We start from the raw sequence: 20,035 nt of genomic DNA on the forward strand, positions 1-20,035 counted from the left end.
AGAAGTGTGTGTGTGTGTGTGTGTGTGTGTGTGTGTGTGTGTGTGTGTAAAGGACTGTAACTACCTCTCCCATCTGGGGAGCATTTTCAGGGTCGTTTTCTCCACATGAGCGCTGGAGCAGGGGCATTTTCTACTTTGCCTCCCGGTAAATCTGTGTGTGTGTGGGGGGGGGGGGTATGTGGGATACAAAAAACTTTCCCTCAGATTGCTACCCCCATAATACATGCCCAGCCCAGGACCCTGCTTGCTAGGGCATCAGAGGTCAGCTGCTTAGAGGTTATCTCCCTAAGGCATTCAGCCATGACAGCAACCAGACTCTACAGCAGCAGTTCTCAACCTGTGGGTCTCGACCCCTTTGGGGTCGAACAACCCTTTCACAGGGGTCACCAGATTCATAACAGTAGCAAAATGACAGTGATGACGTAGCAACGAAAATAACTTTATGGTTGGGGGGGTCACCACCACATGAGGAACTGTTTTAAAGGGTCATGGCATTAGGAAGGCTGAGAACCACTGCTATAGTCTGTCCCACCCTAAATAGGGCCGACTCCCTGCTGATAAGGATGGTGGATTGTCTTCCTGAAGGAGAGCCCAGAGACACGGTCAGCCAACTCAAGGAGGACCAAGGTTAGGCTGCCATCCTGAATCTAGGGTCCACCCGTTTTGCTACATGTGCACCCCTAGTTCCTCCCCTTCCTATTGCATGTATACTCCCAGCTCATTCCTTTCCTGTCATACATATGCCTATGGTACAGCCCCTTCCTGTTACAATGTGGTTACCTGCAGTCAGAGGGGCTTGAAGCCCCTAAGTATATATAACCTGTGATTGGAAATACGCTTGTTCCTCCCCTCCCTCTCTACACGGACGTGGCTGCTGAGATCATGACCGTCCGGGAGGTGAGCAATTGCATGCCTTATATTGTCTGATGTCTCTTTAATTTTACCCCTCAATGACACAACCGCCCCTTGGGCCCGTTCGATTGTGGGGGCTGGTACCCGCAGGGGGTGCGGCAAAATGTGGCCCCCCTCACCACCACCATTCTAACTACACAACATTCATTGCCGGGTCCAGACAGTGCATGCGTCCATGCCACAGCTGTCCTGTGGACGCCATCCTTGTTCTGGATCCACAGCCCCAGGGAGACACTTGCAAAGCTGTGGGGGGAAGGGGTCCTCAAAAAAAAAAGAGGCATTCCCCAGAAGAGGGATTTTTCATACATCAGCCCCTCAAACATCTCTCACAGAGATGCTTGTGAAGACAGGTCTGGCCACCCAATGCCTTCCATGGTGGTCTCAGAGGTTCCAAAGCTACAGAGGTCCTTTAGGGGGTGAATCCCTGGGGTGGAATGAAGTCTGTCTGCAGATGGGCTGACACATAATCTTTCCTCCTTGGTCAGCCCGTGGACCTCCCGTGGACTGTGGGTGACCAGCCCAAGTAGACACCTTAACAAGTAGGATGGGACAAAGACAGTGTGGGTTTCTTCTCTTAGAGAGGAACTGGATAGGGTAGGCTAACCAATTCTCTACACACCCGTGCCTATCCTGATCCTGACTCAAAATCAAAAACACTTCTCACTGCCATGCAGTTGATTCCAACGACAGCGACCCACTAGGGCAGGGTAGACCTGCGCTGGTGGGGTTTCCAAGACCGTTAACTTATGAAGAAGTAGAAAGCCTCTTCTCTCTCCCATCGAGCAGCTGGGGGTTTGAACCACCAACTCTGGGATCAGCAGTTGAAGCCATTGTGCCACCAGGGCTGGCACAATAATCAATTAAAAACAACAACTCCTTGCCATCGAGTCAACGCTGACCCACGGTGACCCCACAGGACAGGTGAGAACTGCCTCTGTGGGTTTCTGAGACAGTAACTCTACAGGCCGGAAGCTCCGAGTTGCCATGGAAGAAAGGCTTGGCCATCTACTTCCCTAGAGTCCGCCACTGAGGACCATAGGGGCACAGTTCTCCACTGAACCAGGTAAGGAATCTGCTATGCCACCTCAGGTGAGGGGCAAAGATGCATCCACCCTGTGGGTCCAGGTACCCCCGACAACTGGCCCTAGTGGTTGCTGTGGCCAGGTGCCATCGCGGTGGTCCCATCCCCTGGCACCCTCATGCACAACAGAACGTCCCGAAAGCTGCCTGGCCCCACATCATCCTCACACGTGTTCCTGTGCTCGGACCCACTGTTCCACCTGGTGTGTCAATCCATCTCCTTGAAGACACCCTCCCCTCCCCTTCACGGACCCTCCGCTCCACCACCGAGGATGTCCTTCTCCAGGGTGCAAGTTGAAGTCTTGCCAACCTGGCCTCTAAAGGACACTCTGGCTGTACGTCTTCCAAGACAAATCGGCGTGTCCTTGTAGCAGTCCGTGGCACTCTCAGTGTTCTTCCCCAGCACCACAATTCGAGGGCATCGATGATTCTTTGGTCTTCCTTATTCAATAGCCAACATCCACATGCATATGAGGCCATGGAAAAAATACCATGGCTTGGGTCAGGCACACCTTAGTCCTCAAAGTACCATCCTTGCTTTTCAATACTCTGAAGAAGCCTTGTGCTGACTGACCTAATGAGACTCCTCTCTTGATCTCTTGACCGCAGCTTCCGTGAGCTTTGATTATGGATCATTCAAGCAAGAGAGAAGATCCTTGACAACTTCAACCCTTTCTCCATTGATCAGTATGTAACCTATTGATCCAGTTGAGAGGACTGTGATCTTCTTTACCTTGAGTCGTAATCCATCCTAAAGCCTAGAATCCTGGATCTTCATCAAGTGCTTTAAGTCCTCCGCACTTTCAGCAAGCAAGCTGGTGTCATTTGCATACCTAAAGTTGTTAAAAGCCTTCCTCCAATCGTGATGCCAAATTCTTCTACATATAATCCAGCCTCTCTGATTATTTGTTCAATATACAGATTGAATAAGTATGGTGACAAGATACAACCCTAATGCACACCTTTCCTGATTTTAAAAATCATTTTATTGGGGGCTCATACAACTCTCCTCTTGTCCTGTTTGTACAACTGCTTCTTGATTCATGCACAAGTTCCTCATGTGCACAATGAAGTGCTCTGGAATTCCCATTCCTCTCAAGGTTATCCATAATTTGTTATGATCCACAGAGTTGAATGTCTTGGCATAATCAATAAAGCACAAGAAAACATCTTACTGGTATTCTCTGCTTTCGGCAAAAATCCATCTGACATCAAGACTGATATTGCTTGTTCCACATCCTCTTCTGAATCCGGCTAGAACCTCTGGCAGCTCCCTGTCAAGGTACGGCTGCAACCTTTGTTAGATGATCCCACAAAGGATTAGGGGCCTCTTTCCTCCACCGTTAGCTATCCTTAAGAAAAACCAAACAACCAAACTCAAAAACCCGACCCACAGTGACCCAATAGGACAGGACAGAACTGCCCCCATGGGGGAGTTTCCGAGACATAACTGTAACTTGATGGAAGGAGAAAGCCTCATTTTTCTACTGCAGAACAAAGGTGGTTCAAACTGTAAGCAGCCCAGCGCGAAACCATGATGCCACCTGGGCTCCTGTCACCTGGCCAGCTGCTTTCAAGTCGGCTCGGACTCCTGCTGACCCAGTGGGGGCGGGTGATGGTGGGGTGGGGAGCTGAGTTCCACAGGGTTCCACAACCTTCCAACTGCTGCTTTCCCAGAAGCAGACAGCCAGGCCTTGCTTACACAACACCTCCGGGTGAACCCAACCCAACCCTCCACCTTGAGGGGAGCAGCTGAGCACAGTCACCTGCCCCCTACCTTCCTTCTCAGCTGTGCCCTCCGGGTACCTAACTTCCTCCACCAGCTACGCCCCAGCTCAGTTCTATGTTGCAAACAATGAACACAGCTATGCCCCAGCTCGCCCCCATGTTGCAAACAATGAACGCATCCTTGCACAACCACCACACAGGGCTAAGGAACGGGGCCTTGGGGAGGGAAGCGAAACCCAGGCCAAAGCCCTCAGGTGGGTCTTACGGAGCAGGCATACCAGGGGAGTGGCCGGCAGTCTCCCCGGCTGGTGGAAAAGCAGGAAAAGGAAGTGGAGGTCAAGATCAGCCACGGCAGAGCCAGGCCAGACCGAACAGCTAAACCAACTGCAGACGCCGGACGGAGGGACTGCGGAGAGGCTCAGGTCATGGAGAGGCGGGCTTCCGGGACACACCTACCCAGGACCATGTGTCTTCTTCACAGTGGTTCTGTGGCTCAGTGGAGGCAGTCTCCCCTCCCGTCGTGGACGTGGGTTCAATTCCCAGGCGCTGCCCCTCACGAGCAGCCACGACCACCTGTCAGTGCAGTTGCAGCAGAGCGTCCAGACGAGGGAAGGAGCCCTGGTGACCACTGGACTACTAACCTCAAGGTCAGTAGTTCGAACCTACCAGCTGCTCCACTGGAGAAAGATGAGCTTTTCTGCTCCCGCAAAGAGAAGCTGTTCGTCCCGACACAGAGGGCCGCTGTGAGTCGGAGCGGACTCGGAGACTGTGAGAGGGCAGTCTATGAAATGCGCCCAAAGAATAAGTTCTGGAATCTTCAGCGGGTCCCAGTCGTCAGATGAAATGGCACCCCCAGAAAGACACAGCGGTGCACCCCGGGGCGCGTTTTCAGGGGTTTGCACTTACGGAAAGATCACATGGAAAGTGGCTGAACTTGAGAGGTTAGGCAAGGAACCGTCACGACGCTTTTAAAGACCCCCCCCCCCCCCATCGCATCACGAAATGCTTCCACCTGATGTTGAAGTGAATGGAATTGGAGGGAGGGAGGGAGGGAGGGAGGGAGGGAGGGAGTCAACTTGGGCAGTGCTCTCAGGAGCGGGGTCCACTACCTTCCAGCCCAAAGCAGTCACAGGACTAAGGTTCAGGGGAAGGCTGTCCCCATCTCACAACACAGGGCCAGTGGGGTGCATGGGCCAGGTGGCATTGCGTTCATCTCCGGACTCGCGGGAAGGCAAGTGCAGTCCCCCAGGGAGCAGGGCAGAAAGCCCAGTGCAGCGCTGAGCACAGAGCTGTGGAGGAGGAGGAGGGAGACGAAGGCTCACCGTTGGGCGGGCTCTTCCTGAAGTTGTCCAGGAACTCCTCCAGGAGCTGAGACTGGTTCGAGGGGGGCAGCGGACTCTGCTGGCCCGACGAGAGCGGCTCGCTGTCTGAGCAGGAAGTGGCCACGGTTCCGGTGGTGTCCAGAGGCCGCGCCAGCAGCGTGAGGCCCACGGACTTCTCAGAAAACAGGGCTTCCATCTGCTTCAGGTCCAGATCGACCACCGCTTCTCCATTTAGGGTCACGATCTCACTGCCCTTTCGCAGGCCTGAGAACGAGCAAGAGGTGGGGGTGGGGGGGGAGAAAGAAGGGATTTCTCAGGAACGTCATGGGCTGTGGACTCGCAGGGGCCCTGATGGGTGCTTTTGTCTCAAATTAAAATGCTCCTGATAACACGCGGGGGTGGGGGGAGGCAGAGGGCCCCACCCCCACCCCGCTACCGCCAGCCCTCAGGGCTCATCTGAGGAGGGGTCCCCTACCTGGAAACCACTGAGGAGGCAGTCTAGGCACGTGCCCTCCAAACAGCACTTGTGTGATCTATGTCTGTCTGTCTGTCACTTATTCTTTCTCCCTCCTTCTCTCTTGACATATTATATACATACTATTGACATATGTATTGACATACATCATATCCATAGTATGTTTCAGACCTGACTCCGCATGGCGTGAGTTTGACTTTGGTCACGCCCACGGCCCTCCAGTCCGTTCCAACTCCCAGTGACCCCTATGCAGGGGTTCAAGGCTGTACATCTTTACGGGAGCAGACAGCCTCCTCATCCTCCCACAGAGAAGCTGGGGGGTTTGACGCCCCCCCCAGCCTTGCAGTCAGCAGTTTAGTGCTTCCCTGACAGTGCCACCGGGCTCCCTGTGTGTTGTGCACGCATGAGTATTCTCTCTGGATATACACAAAGGCCCTCTCATTCACAGCGCGCACACACACACACACACACTCATGTGCACACGCCCTCAGGCACAAGCACTTGAGTGCTCTCCCCCCACTCCCCCCACCTCCAGCCCCCCACTCTAGGAGAACAATGCGTTCTCAACTGAACTCTTTGGTTTGCTTCTTTCAAGCCCCGGTCGAAACGTCCCCTCAGAAGGAGTGTCACCAGTTAGTTTCTGGCCTCCTAGGTTCTAAGTGTGGGAGGTGACTGGGGCACAGTGCCTGCCACCCACTGACCTTCCCCATAGGCCAGGCCATCCGGGAGGACGTCGCTTATGAATATCCGGCTGAGGTGCTGGCGTTCATCCACCTGGGCGGTGACGGCGAACCCTGCGGTGGGAACAGAAGGGAAGCTCAGGGAAACCAGGGACAAGACTGCAACAAGAGATCTGAAACCGATGGTGAGGAGGGCACAGAATGCCTGGTGGGGTTCGATCAAGTGCACTGCAGCCGAGAGGAAATAAAGAGCTGAATGAAGGTCGAACATGATCGTGGGAAATAGAGGAAAGAACTTGGAGGCAAAAGATACTTATAGAGGTATAAATATAAACATGCACATATGGAAATATATTAATATATAATGATAGGGATATAGGTCTATGCACATATATTTATTTGTTAAGTATTAAGGTAACAGATGGACACTGAGCCTCTACTCAAGTCCTTCCTGAATGTAAGAATACTTTGTTCTAATAACCTGGCATTTCCAACAGGATCACTGAAGACAAAATAGGTGCATAAGCAAATGTGGTGAAGAAAGCTGATGGTGCCCAGCTATTAAAAGATACAGCATCTGGGGTCTTAAAGGCTTGAAGTTAAACAAGTGGCCATCTAGCAGGGAAGCAACAAAGCCCACATGGAAGAAGCACACCAACCCTGTGATCACGAGGTGTCAATGGAATCATGTATCAGGCATCAGAAGACCCAAAACAAACAACCATTTCAATGCAAACGAGGGGGTCCGAATGGAGAACCAAAGCCCATCTGTAGACAAGTGAACATCCCCTCATAGAAGGGTCACAAGGAAGGGACGAGCCAGCCAGGGTGCAGTGTAGCACCAACGAAACTCAAAACATTCCTCTAGTTCTTGACTGCTTCCTCCCCTACCCCGCTCCCAAACTGCCATGATCCCAGTTCTATCTTACAAATCTGGCTAGACCAGAGCATGTATACTGGAACAGATAAAAGCTCTCAACACACAGAATCCAGGACAGATAACACCCCCAGGAACAGTAATTGGAGTAGTGAGACCATGAGGGTAGAGGGAAGGTGGGGTGAGAAGGGGGAGAAAGGGGTAACCAATTGCAATGATCAATATACAATCCACCCCCACCCCCAGGGGGACAACAGAAACGTGGGTGAAAGGAGTCAGTAGACAGTGTAAAATATGAAAATAAAAATAATTTATAAATTACCAAGGGTTCACGAGGGTGGGAGGGTGGGTAAGGGAGGGGCGGGTGGTGGGGGGTAGGAAAGGAGCTGATACCAAGGGTTCAAGTAGAAAGAAAATGTTTTGGAAATGATGATGGCAATATATGTACAAATGTGCTTGATACAATTGATGTATGGATTGCTATAAGATCTGTGAGAACCCCAAATAAAAGGATTTATAAAAAAGAAAGCAAGCAAGCTCGGGACTGAACTCCCCAAGTAAAGAACCCCCTCAGCACCCACTTTTCTGAGCACCCACTTGCATGCATACAGTACATTGAGAAACCCCTTATCAAGCCTAGTTTGAAAGCACGGCTATCTAGCCAGGCAGAAAAGAAAGAGGAACACAGTTTGAGAAACAGGACAGCAAACCCTTATTCAGAAAGTGTGACCGGCATTGACTCATCTTGGAAGAAATTCAATTCCGTTTAACGTAACAGCTCTCAGTGGAGAAAGAACTATGAACAGGGCTGGTGGCTTTACAGGGTGCCCTCATGGGGCCGCAGTGAAGCTGCTCAAACCTGCCAGGGATCCTGCCAGAGAGAGAGGTGGCCGTCTGCTTCCAGGAAGACTTCCAGCCTTGGCAATCCTCTAGGGCAGTTCTAATCTGTACTCTGGGCTCACAGTCAGACCAGCTCAATGGCAGTGGGTTTGGTTGGGTTTTTTCTTTCTTTCTTTCTTTTTTGAGTTTCATAAGAAAATTGGGAAATTAGCAGATACAGTACTTGCCCTACCTCCGTAATTCTACAAGCAAAACCCAGGTGAGTCCTCCCTCCTTTGTGAGGATCTCTCCTGACCTGGGAGATGCCCTTCTCTGTTTGCACAATGGGGGCACCCACTTCCAGACGTGGTCCCCAACACCAGGAGGGGACAGGAAGTGGGTGGGCCCTGAGTGCCTCTGTTCCCTCTGTGCCTCAGGCAGAGGCCAGTATAAGGTTTCACCGAGCTCACGGCCACTGAGCCGATGCCAAGTCAACGGAAAGCAAAGCGCTTCCTTGGGGGGGTTTCAAGACTGCGGTCCCCCCAGGTGTCTTTACCAAGTGTCTTCATTCAGTCAAATACCAGAAAGACCCCGCACACCAAGAGAGGGGGTTCCGTTGAGTATAAGCAAATGTTCCACGGAAAACACCCCCACCTAATCTTGCTCAAATAAATATATATAAAGAAACCTGCATGGCCAGCAAAAGGAAGCTTTAGTATATTTTAAATCATGACTAGCATTGGATCCGTTTGTGTCACTTTAGGGAAAATAATTACTGTTTTTCAGCACATGTTTAATGCAGTTCTTGTGGTAAAAGTAGGTGCCTCGGCTGGTCTTCGGGTCGGCTTATACTCGAGTACATACGGTATCTTGCAAGTCTGCACTGTACCAAGAGTGGGAACGTGGAGCTCTGTGTGAATCAAGGGTCCCTGAGACCCTCTGACCAGAGAGGCAGTGATGGACGGGAACTGACACGCCGCCCGCTGCTGACAAAGCCCCAAAGGGAACCCATGACCTTCAGGCGGGTTGCGAATCTGTGGGGCAGAGTAGGTGCGCCCCTCGGGGTTTCCGCTGACCTCCGCTGACCTCGCTTTAGCGGCCACTGGCAACAGGGCCCCTGATAAGCAGCTGAGAGCTAAGTTGAAATACAAAAGGCAATGCAAGAATTCCACAGAAGAAGTGACCAAAGGGGTCACCGTGGCTCTTCAATGTCAAGTTCCAGGAAGGAAGAGACCGAGGCAGCTACAGCAATGAGGTGAGGCTGGGCTGCTGACAGAAAGGTCTGCAGTTCAAAACCACCAATCACGTCTAGTTATGGGACTAGAAAGCTTGGTCTTTCTCCCAAGGGGCTGCTGGTAGTTTCAAACTGCCAACCATGTGAGACAGCAGCCTAACAAGCAACCACATCATCATCCGGGACTCCTCCAAGGCTCTTTAGGGGTGAGCTAATTAGTTTGACCATTGATAGCCAGCTAGTTTTTAAGCTTGGAATTTTGTATGGCTCGTGAACAATGTTATCCACCCTGCTAGATTAGGTATACCAGGCTGCAAATCTTTATGGAAGCAGACTGCCTCGTCATTCTCCCTGGGAGTTTGAACCTGAGACCTTGAGGTTAGCAGCACATGGCTTACCCAACAGCGCCACCTAAGTGCAACAGGTTGGATGGGGTGTTGTGGGCGTTCTGCTGCTTACCAAAGTCGGAGAGGCTGCTGGCCTTGGTGAGCTGAATGTCACACACAGGGAGGGGGAAGACCTCGAGCACATCGTACACCTACAGAGGGAGGCAACACACATCAGAGCGCAGCTTGGAAAACCCTCCGGACACCTTCTGCCCAGTAACACAAGAACTGCCAACAAGTTATCCCCGGCAGACACCGTTTCAAAGGAGCCGCCCGACGGCAGCACGGCTTCCCCCGACCTGGCAGCCTTTTATCCCTGGGTCCCAGGCTGCAGTGGCACGCCCCACTGTAACCCGAAGGGCACTTGCCTGGTCCTGCATGGACTCCGATGGACCCGGGACGTAGCGGTCGCTGCTCTCATCTGCCAGTCTCCGGAGCTGTAGGCCGTAGTGGCTGGGCTCCAGCTGCCGCAGCTACAGAGACACAGAAGGGATCCCGAGTTCAAACGCTCCGTCCGAAGTCATTTTTTAGTGGGTTCGTTTAAAAGGACAAGTGGAACTTTCTAAAAGAGATGCTATTCGTGAGATACTGAGCCTATGTAAGAGAGCTCACCCTTAGAGGTGCCAAAGAGATGGCACCTCTAAGTTAATTACCCTGAAGATGTTTTCCTCTAAGTCAGGAGTGAGGAATATCCAGCCCAGGAGCCGTAGCAGGCACCGAGAAATCATCACTGCGAGTTACCAGGACACGCCAGAATAGCCGTTCCAGCCATTACCATAAAGTCTCACTGCCACCGGGGGTCCCAGCTCATAGGGCCCCCACAGAACAGAGTAGAGCTGCCTCTGTGGGCTGCTGAGACAGTAGTTCTTGATGGGAGTGGAAAGCCTCATCCCTCTCCTGCAAACCCCTGAGATTTGTAGCCTGACACACAACTCACTCCACGGCCCAGGCTCCTTGGTTAGGTACAGGATAGAGAGCTACCAAGATCTGCCGGCCTTTGCCCACCCTTTCATCTACCGGCTTGCATTTGTGATTAAGGCTAGTTAAGCTCTCCTGTGCCACCTGGTGGTATGAACACGGATCTGTGACTGCCGACGCTACTTCATCTGTCAGGAGACTCCGTGGCTCACAATGTCCCTTCTCAGAAAGGGAGCAGAGCCCAGCTTGGATAATGGAATAAAACCACCCCAGCATCTAATCTCATGACACACCTGTGAACAGCGTCAGGTTACCGGCCAAGTCTAGAGAGTTTCAGGAACAATTCTTTAGGTGTGAGCCACCTTCTTAGGGGCACCCCCTCTCTAAAGCCTTTCCCAGGCTCAGAACCCCAGTGTCCCACCTAGAAAGGTAGACAGAGAGTCCGTCCCCAACTGTGCGGAGTTGAACTGTGACTCCCAAAGCAGGTGTCCACATGATGACACCCTGGTTCTCAGCATTATGCAGCTGGCCTCTGTGTCGTGAAAGGATGCCATGACGCTACGCGTTGTAAATCCTAACCTCTGGGATGGAGACTGGGTGACGGTGTCGTGGCTACGGGTTGGGCTGTGATTCGAAAGGTCAGCAGTTCAGTACCACCAGCCACTCCACAAGAGAAAGACAGGGCCTTCTACTCCTGTGAACAGCTCCGATCTCAAAAACTCAGGGGGGCAGTTCTCCCCTATCCTGCAGGGTCCCTATGCGTCAGCATTGGCTCCGGGGCACTGAGTGAGAGATGCTGATGAGGAGGGGCTGACGGGACTTACATTCATGACTCAGGACTCGATCCACAAAATTAGGTCGTGCCTCGAGTCATTCTCTTATGAGACAGACAAGGGACTAAAGAAGTGAGCAGAGATCCACGCCCAAGCCCAGCTCACTGGCAGCAAGGCCATTCTGACTCACAGCGACCCTGCGGACAGGGCAGCGCTGCTTCTGGGAGTTTCAGTGGCCATCACTCTTTTTTTTTTTTTCTTGACCAGAGAAGAAAAGCCCGTCTTGCTCCCTCAGGGCGGCTGGTGGTTTTGAACTGTGCACCGGACCGGCAGTTAGCCAAACACTCTGCTGCCAGGGCTCAGTGCCACCAAGATTGAGCAAGGGGCCCTGCTCTGTGACACTCCCAGACCCAGGCAGGGCAAAACTGATGCCCACAGCCTTCCCTGAGAGCTGGCAGAAAGAGAAAAAGCCTTCCCTGGCAGCTGGTACTTAGACTTCTAGCGGCCTAAACTGCGAGAGAACCAAGTTCGGCTAAAGTCACCCAGTTGTGATATTTCTGCTGTAGCAGGGGTGGAGAATGGAGAATTTTCAACGTCCTGAAGTTAGGACACACTGCCCTGCTGAAGGTCCATCTGGTGTGTGTGTGTGCGTGTGTGTGTGTGTGTGTGCGCGCGTGTGTGTTATCATTAGTAAAACACACGGCCTACAACACAGAAGCACCTCGTGTACTGATTTCCATCCTCCACCGTCCACTCACATTTGTTCCGTGTTTTGAGTTACTGTTCAGAACACGGCTGTGTCTTGAGTAAAAACTGAAACTATTAAGAGGAATTCTGTTGACACCAGGACCGACTTCCAGTAGAGTCGTTGGAACAGAGCCCCACCGTCCAGGATTCCCGGAGACTAGCTCAGGTGGTGTGTGAAGGCCAGGGCCATGGCCATGCCATCTCTCTCTCTCACAGGCAGGGGAGCAAAATTCTGCAGAGGGATGGCTGTGTGACTGAGGTGCAATGTGTGTGACCATGGCTCCCCTTGGAGACGGACCAGACAGCACAGGCTATGACAGGGTTGAGGACTGCTCCGAATGGGCAGTCAAACGGCAGAGCCGTTACTTACCTTGCAGGCCAGAGACAGAACATCTTGTACACTGTGCTCTGGCTTGATGCCCACGGTGACGGCTTGGTGGTCGGGGAAGTGGACCTGCGCCAGTGTTTCCCAGGAGCTGTCTCGGCGGCCACCATCTGCAGCTGAAGCACACCTGGGCAGAAGGTCTTCAGGCTGTTTGCAGACACCAAAGGAAGAGCAGGAAGAGGCAGGCAGGTGTGCTGAGCAGGTGAAGGAAGCTTGACACCCGCTCCCTGCCAGACTGTGCCCTCTTGCAAGCCTCCCCCAGCCTCGCCCTGCGTTTCTGCTTTCCCCAATGTGATGCCACAGAACTGAGGTGCAGGGCTGCAGGCCCTTGACCACCTGGACCTGCCCACCTGCCCCAGGCTCCCTCCACGATGCCACCCGGCCTCACGGAGGCGGTGCCCTGCTCGCTGCCATCAGTCCGTTCTGGCTCACAGCGACCCTGCAGGATGGCCCCTGTGGTTTCCAAGGCTGTGACTGTTTACAGCACACACGGCCTTGTCTTTCTCCTGGAGCGGCCGGTGGGCTTGAACTGCTGACCCCGCTGTAAGCAGTGCAACACGATACCCAAAGCACCACCAGGGCTCCCGGCAAAGTAAGAGCCGGGCAATCCATAACAGGATGACAAACAGCTACCCCTAGGGGTCACAGTGGTTTGCCTCATGACACCCCCCACCCCCCACCCCCAAATGCAGAGCAGAACCTCGCCACAGGGCCCTCAAGGGGGTGACCTTTCAGAAGTGCACAGCCAGGCCTTTCTTCTGAGGCACCTTGGCTGGATTGGAAGCTTCAACCTTTGCACTGTTTGCATACACACCCACCCATCCCACCCCACCCCCGAGTCTCCCTAAGCCACCCTCCCTGCTCTCGAGTAGGGACAACATGGAATTGCCACCTGACCTACACCCCCTTCAGAATTTCACGCTGTTAGACAGAGTCTCGGCCCTCACCCGACACCCGCAGCCAGGCCCAGCCTCTGTTCCCATCCGGGCCTGTGTGCAGGGGTGAATGCTGCAGCCCACGGCAGCCTCCTGGATCAGAGGGCACCTGTTCTCCCCAGGCCTTTAGGGACCGGTTTTAGATAAGTGGACCACCACGTCTTTCTTCCAAGACCTTTGCTCGGGGTGGACTCAAACCACCAATCTTTGATGAGCAGCCACGTGCACTCCCTGTTTCTGCCACCTGGGGGCTCCCTCGGATGCCTTTCCAAACCAAACCCACTGCCCACTCACGCTGATGCCCACCTGTAGCGGCGACCCTACAGGACAGGGTAGAACTGCCTCCATGGGTTTCCGGGACTGTCACTCTTTACTGGAATAAAAAACCCACCTTTTCCCCCACTCGGTGGCTGGTGGTTTAAACTGAGGACCCTGCACTGATCGCCGGGACTCCTCTTCTTGGTTAATAATCAACCCCAAATCCTGGGAGAATGGTTCCTCTTTCCTTCAGCCATTCTTAATGAAAGGCTAGGCTCCCAAAGTTCCTTGGCCTACGGCCCCTTTGCAGGAAGAAACAGTCCTCCGTGCTCCCCCTGCCGATGGAAAGCATCTGAACTGCAGCCCCTCGCCCTGGGTCCCCTGCAGGTTTCCGTTTCTGCTGCTCCACGGGTCATTCTGTGAGTGCTCACCAGGGGGCAATCTCACCCACTTTGGAAGACCCTGATCCAGACACCCTTTTCTAAATCATCCTCCAAGAAGCCACTTGGGAGCATCTTCTAGAAGCCTCTCCTAGAGAACTGTTCTGAAGTCACTGCCACTGGAGGACCCCTGCTTGCATGGGCCTCTGGGATTTACAGCAAAGACACTAAGCATTTCATAAGTAACCCAGCAATGCTTTCCGCTGGCAGTTTCCCTCTGGATTTCCTCTGGATTCTCAAATAAGCCTCACCGGCCAAGAAAAACACAATGGGAGTGGGGGCGAGAGGGAGGAGACTTGAAATCAAAATGTTCAGAATCAATGGTGCTCAAGGAAGAAGTCCAAGCTGCACTGGAAACATTAGCCAAAAACAAGGCTCCAGGAATTGACGGGATCCCCACTGGAATGTTTCAACAACCTGAGGAAGCGCTCACTCGTCTATGCTGAGAAATTTGGAAGGCAGCTCCCTGGTCAACTGACTGGAAGAGATGCATATTTGCACCCATTCCAAAGAAGGGTGACCCAAGAGAATCAGAAAATTATAGAACAGTGTCCTTGCTATCACATGCACCTAAAATTTTGCTGAAGATCATCCAACAACATTGCAGCAGTGCACTGCCAGAAAGCTGCCAGAGATTCAGGGCAGATCCAGAGAATGTGGAACAAGCGATATATATCATTGCTCAAGTCAGATGGATCTTGGCTTGAAGCGGAGAATACCAGAAAGATGTTTGCTTGTGTCTCATTGACTATGCAAAGGCATTGAACCGTGTGGATCATAACAAACTATGGATAGCCTTGAGAAGAATGGGAATTCCAGAATAATTCGTTGTGCTCACTCAGAACTTGTACATGGATCAAGAGGCACTTGTGCAAACAGAACAAGGGCTTACTGCATGGTTTAAAATCAGGGTGGTGTCCTCTCACCATGCTTGCTCAGTCGGTATGCAGAGCAAATCATCAGGGAAGCCGGCTTACATGAAGAAGAGTGTGGCATTGGGGTTGGAGGAAGGCTTCTTAACAACCCGAGAGATGCAGACGACACAACCTTGCTTGCTGAGGGACATGCTAATGAAGATTGGGGACTTGCCACCTTCAGTAAGGATTGCAGCTCAATGTAAATTCCTGACAACTGAACCAATAAGCAACACCCTGATAAAAGGAGGAAAGATTAAAGTTGTCAAGGATTGTGTCTTGTTTGGATCCACAATCAATGCTCATGGAAGCAGCAGTCAAGAGATCAAACGACACATTGCATTGGGTAAATCTGCTGCACAAGACCTCTTTTAAAGTGTTGAAAAGTAAGGATGTGACTTTGAGGACTAAGGTGTGCCTGATCCAAGAGATGGTATTTTCAACTGCCTCGTATGTATGGGAAAGTTCGACACTGAATAAAGAAAGCCCAAGAAGAATCGATGTCTTTGAACTGTAGTGCTGGCAAAAAATATTGAAAGTCCCATAGACTGCAGAAGAAGAGACCTATCTACTGTGGAAGAAGCACACACGCACCATGAGAAAGGCAGGAAGCAGGAAGAAGGGCTCCAGGCGACAAGAGGCACCAAGGATGAGGAGGAGGCAGCGAGCACCACACTTCCCTGGAGCGTCCAGCCCCACAGGGACTGCAGTGGTCCCCTTCCTGCAAACATCTCCCAGGTATTTCCTTTCCTCTGAACGCGGACTTCAGCCAGGCGTGTGATTACACTCATTTACCAGCAGAGGGCAGTGCGGAGCAAGGAACCAGTCCGAGAGCAGGGCGGAACCGAACCAGGAAAACCAAAACCTGAGGCCGGTTCACGTAGGAGCCCTGGTTCACGTAGTGGTTACTCTGGGCTGCGATCTGCATACTCACAGTTCAAAACCACCAGCAGCTCCGTGGGAGAAAGTCTGGGCTTTCTACTCCCGTGAAACCCACAGGGGACTCACTATGAGTCACCATTGACTCGATGGCAGTGAGGCCCCACTTAGAAGACTAGGCCCGCTCATCACAGGGACCAAGCGCCACCTCCTGCTCTCCTGTCAGGTAACCAAAAAGCCCTCCAAACTCACTGACATCGAGTTGATGCCGGCTCACAGTGACCCTACGGGCGGGTAAAACTGCCCCTTAGAGTGTCCAAGTCTGTAACTTTTTATTATTATTATTATCATTTTCCCAACGGTTTCACTGGCAAGTAATTTACCTACCACACCAAGCAATAGTTCAATCACGCAATCGTATCACGGAGAATTGTACAATCACCCCCACATCCGTTTGAGAGCATTCCCTCCGCCCCATAGGTAAACTGCCTTTAAGATAATGTATGCGATCACAATTCATTCTAGTGCTCCCTACCCGCTCCTGTCTAATACTGTCACTCTTTTCGGGAGTAGAAAGCCCCATCTTTCATCTTTCTTCCAAGAAGCAGCTGGTGGTTTTGAACCTCCAACCTTGTGGATCATAGCCCAATGTGAAACTATAATGCCACCAGGGTCCCCTGCCTTACACACTCACCCCAGATTCCCTGACGAGCTTTCCTCATCAACAATTCTGCACACCCCACCCAAGAGGCAAGAGTGTCCAATGGCCCTGTCTCCAGGTCCTGGTGACTACAAGTGGGTGCAGCAATGACATCAGGGGACACCCATCCTGGCACCCTGGCCGTGTCTGGGCCGTCACACTCCTATAGTCTAGGGTGGGTGGGCTTCAGATCCTTCAAACAACAGCCCCAGGGGAGGTTGGGGGTCTGCTCTGAAGAACTGCCTCTGAAAGCAGGCCCACCACCAGGGACGAACGGAATGTCAGAGAACAGCCCGAAGGCCAGCCTGGCCTGTGCTATTGGATTTAAAACCACACCCAACACCAAACCCACTGCCCTCGAGACCCTAACTCTGTAAAGACCAAGCCAAACTCACTTCCATGCAGTCAAGGCTGGCTCAGCGCGACGACCCCCGTGGGTTTCCAAGGCTGGAACTGCTCTCAGCAGTAGAAAGCCCCCTCTTTCTTCCAAAGAGCTGCTGGTGATTTCGAACTGCCGGCCATGGGGATCGCAGCCCAACACGTAACCACTACAGCACCGTGGGCTCCCTCCTAAACGCGTTACGGGAGAGAAATCCCCATCTGATGAGTTTGAACTGCTGACATTACGGTTAGCAGCCCAATGAGTAACACACTATGCGCCTGGGGCTCACTGGACAGTCTTCGGATCATGCAAAGGTGGCCACCTGGAGAGTAGCAAGGTGGCCAGCGCCAAGTTTCAAAACCCTGGGGGCCAATGGTGGCTGCCGGGCCTCAGCTCACCCTGAGTCTCAGCTCCACTTCCCCGTCCACATAGGGGCAGAGACTGTCACCATCATGAACCGGTCCCATTAGTGTTCCTGGGAGAGCCACCTCCACAAAAAAGCATATCACCATCATCCCACGGGCGGTCCTGCAGCGTGGACGGGACCCAGCGGCTCTGTGTATTCTGACAGCTGAGGCTGCTGGATCGAGTGTCTTGTCATGACTACTCGGATGGCCAAAGGGAAGGGAGTCACAACATCGCAGGCTGCTGTCTCAAAGGGGTCCCTCTGTCCCCAGGGAGACTAGCAGGAAAGGAAGTCTATCAGCAAGTGAGATGAGAAGAAACACAATGGGAACCACCAGTCCCGGGTTTTCTCAAAACCGGTCCACGTCCCAGAAGAGAATGGGTCCCTTTCTTTCGTGGGCTAACACCCCAAAGTCGGTTGATAGGAAAGAAAAACAAAGACTTTTCTAGCTCCCTGAGGAAGACCAAAGAAAAATGGTGCTCTTGAACTGCGGTGTTGACACAGAATACAGAATAGACCCCGGCATGCCCAGAGAGCAACACATCAGTCTTAGGGAAACACGAGCAAGAACGTTGTTTAGAAGCACAGAAGGGGAGACTCTGGCTTGCTTACTTGAATGCCAGCAGGGAGACCGATCAATAAAGACATGACGAGTGATAAAGCTGAAGGCTGACGGAGAGGAGGGGCGCCCTAACGAGGAGGGGGCCTGTGTGCACAGCAGCAGCAGCAAACTCAAGCACTCCAACCATCACGACAATACCCTACCTGTCTGTCCACTGGTGGGGGTGCCAGCCAGCGAGCTAGCTGCCTGCCTGTGTATGGACGCTGTGAAGGTTTCCATGCCAATACACAGTTTCGCCAGCCGAGATTACAACAAAGCGGAGCACAAGACTGACTTACTTTGTTCCAATTTTCCATTTCTGAAAGCAACATGAAGGTTTTGGGTTTGGGGGGGGAGGTTCCCCCCAGGGTGGGGTTAATGACTCATGAGACAATACTTCATTCACTCGCTGCCACGGAGCCGGGACACCCAAGCCAACTTTCCAGGCGAGCTGGCCAAGACTCAGGGCTGCTGCCAGGTTTGCAGGTCAGTCAGCCGCTGAGGCGTCCTGCCTCGCGAAGGGGGGTTGTTTGCTCCATCTCCATAACAGACACCCCACCCCGCGACACCCAGGCTGCCGGACACTCATCCTTACTCATCAAGACCTCTCTGAAAAGCTTTCATTTGGGGCGAGCCAAAATGCCCTTAAAATTAAAGATCCAGTAAGCCGGCTTCCTGCCAGCCTTCGCAGTTTTCAGGAGCAGGGTGACCAAGCGTGGACCGTGGACCGTTACAAAATGCAGCCGTTAGAGTGGAATATTTCAAAATGCACGGAGCCCCTCCCTCCCAATCGTCAGCAATGACTGCCTTTCTGTGCTGCTCTCATGGGCACAATACACTGACTATATAAAAACAGACAGTTTGTGTAAGTTATTAACACCCTCCAAATAGGACTCGCAGAGGTAAACCAGCGCCACGACATCCGCATCATTCAACCACGTACAGGCAGAACTTGAAGTCCCAAAGGGATAAAAGACCAGCGGACACCACTGGTTTGACCTGTACTTTGATTTGAACATGTCAGATGGATTTCTCTAATACCCTCATTGCAGCAGTTAACAGCTAGTTAAAATAAATAGGGGTAAGTGTTTAGATACAGATACTTATTTTTTTTAAAGGAGCTGCAGTAAGTAGTACTTTACTCTCACGTGCCATAGCCCCAGCAAAGCAGTCTATCGAAACGTCTTCCACACTCGGAGCATGTTGTCAGGAGAGACCAGTCCCTGCAGAAGAGCACCAGTAGATGGGCAGCAAAGGAAAGATGGACTGACACGGTGGCCGCAACAATGGGCAAAGGCGCAGGAACAATTGTGAGGATGACGCAGGGCTGGAAAATCATTGGGCCATTTGAGCCCAGCTTAATTGTCGCCATCCACAGCTATTGCGGCAAATCTACCTTCAAAGTCCAGTGTTAAGTGCGGATGATGTCATTGTTCACCTTTCCGAGAGGGAATTCTAAAGGACTGAACCCTGGAAACATACATGAACATACGTGACATCACTGCCTGCTACAATGTGATGTCACACATGCTAAAAAATGTTGAACTGGTAGATGGATGAGAGGCAGATATTTAAAACCATTTAACAAAAATAGGATTTTAATGACGGGCTTTATGGCAGGCCAAACATTTCAGGACTACATCTGTGAAAGATAGATAACAGGCAAGTGTACCACGGAGCCCTGATGGCATTGTCAGGTAAGCACTGAACTGGCGACTGCAAGATTGGTGGTTCAAACTCACGAGCTGCTCAGAAGAAGGAAGACGAGGCTGCATGCTTCCCGAGTGGCTTACAGCCTCAGAAACCCACAGGAGCTGTGCTTCCCTGTCCTGTAGGGTCCCTCGGGCGTTGGATCCAACTGGAAAGCATGGGATACACTTGGCCCGGTCCTCAAGTGGTTTGAACAGTTTGCCCCCCACCGCTAACTTGAAGGTTGGAGGGTCAAACATGCCCAGTGGCACCTGGAAGAAAGGCCTGGCGATCTCACCGCCTGGCAAACGCTCCGCAGAGCAGTTCCCCTCTGCACACACAGCGTCCAGGAGTTGGAATCAACTCAAGAACACCTGGCTGGGCTTCAGTGTACAGACCTGGCAGGCACGCACCTCATCAGAGAACACACACAGGTAGCACAGGGAGCGGGTCCCACTGACAAGCCGGCCCAGGTGCTTAAACAGATGAAGCAGT

At 52.4% G+C, this 20,035-nt stretch overlaps 1 protein-coding gene across 1 annotated transcript in view; it reads right to left on the minus strand.

The window, feature by feature from the left end:
- Window positions 1-20,035, minus strand: part of TIAM2 (TIAM Rac1 associated GEF 2) — a 150,391-nt gene that overhangs the window by 93,623 nt on the left and 36,733 nt on the right. The window contains exons 8-12 of the mRNA XM_045294337.1: window positions 12,322-12,483; window positions 9,882-9,986; window positions 9,587-9,665; window positions 6,219-6,311; window positions 5,043-5,306 (exon numbers count right to left, since the gene is read on the minus strand). Of these exons, the coding sequence (XP_045150272.1) occupies window positions 5,043-5,306; window positions 6,219-6,311; window positions 9,587-9,665; window positions 9,882-9,986; window positions 12,322-12,483 (703 nt within the window). The remainder of the gene's footprint in view (window positions 1-5,042; window positions 5,307-6,218; window positions 6,312-9,586; window positions 9,666-9,881; window positions 9,987-12,321; window positions 12,484-20,035) is intronic.

This window comes from Echinops telfairi, unplaced genomic scaffold (assembly GCF_000313985.2).
Source record: "Echinops telfairi isolate 266 unplaced genomic scaffold, ASM31398v2 ScPeMD7_3533;HRSCAF=4204_0, whole genome shotgun sequence".
Classification (NCBI taxonomy): Eukaryota; Metazoa; Chordata; class Mammalia; order Afrosoricida; family Tenrecidae; genus Echinops; species Echinops telfairi.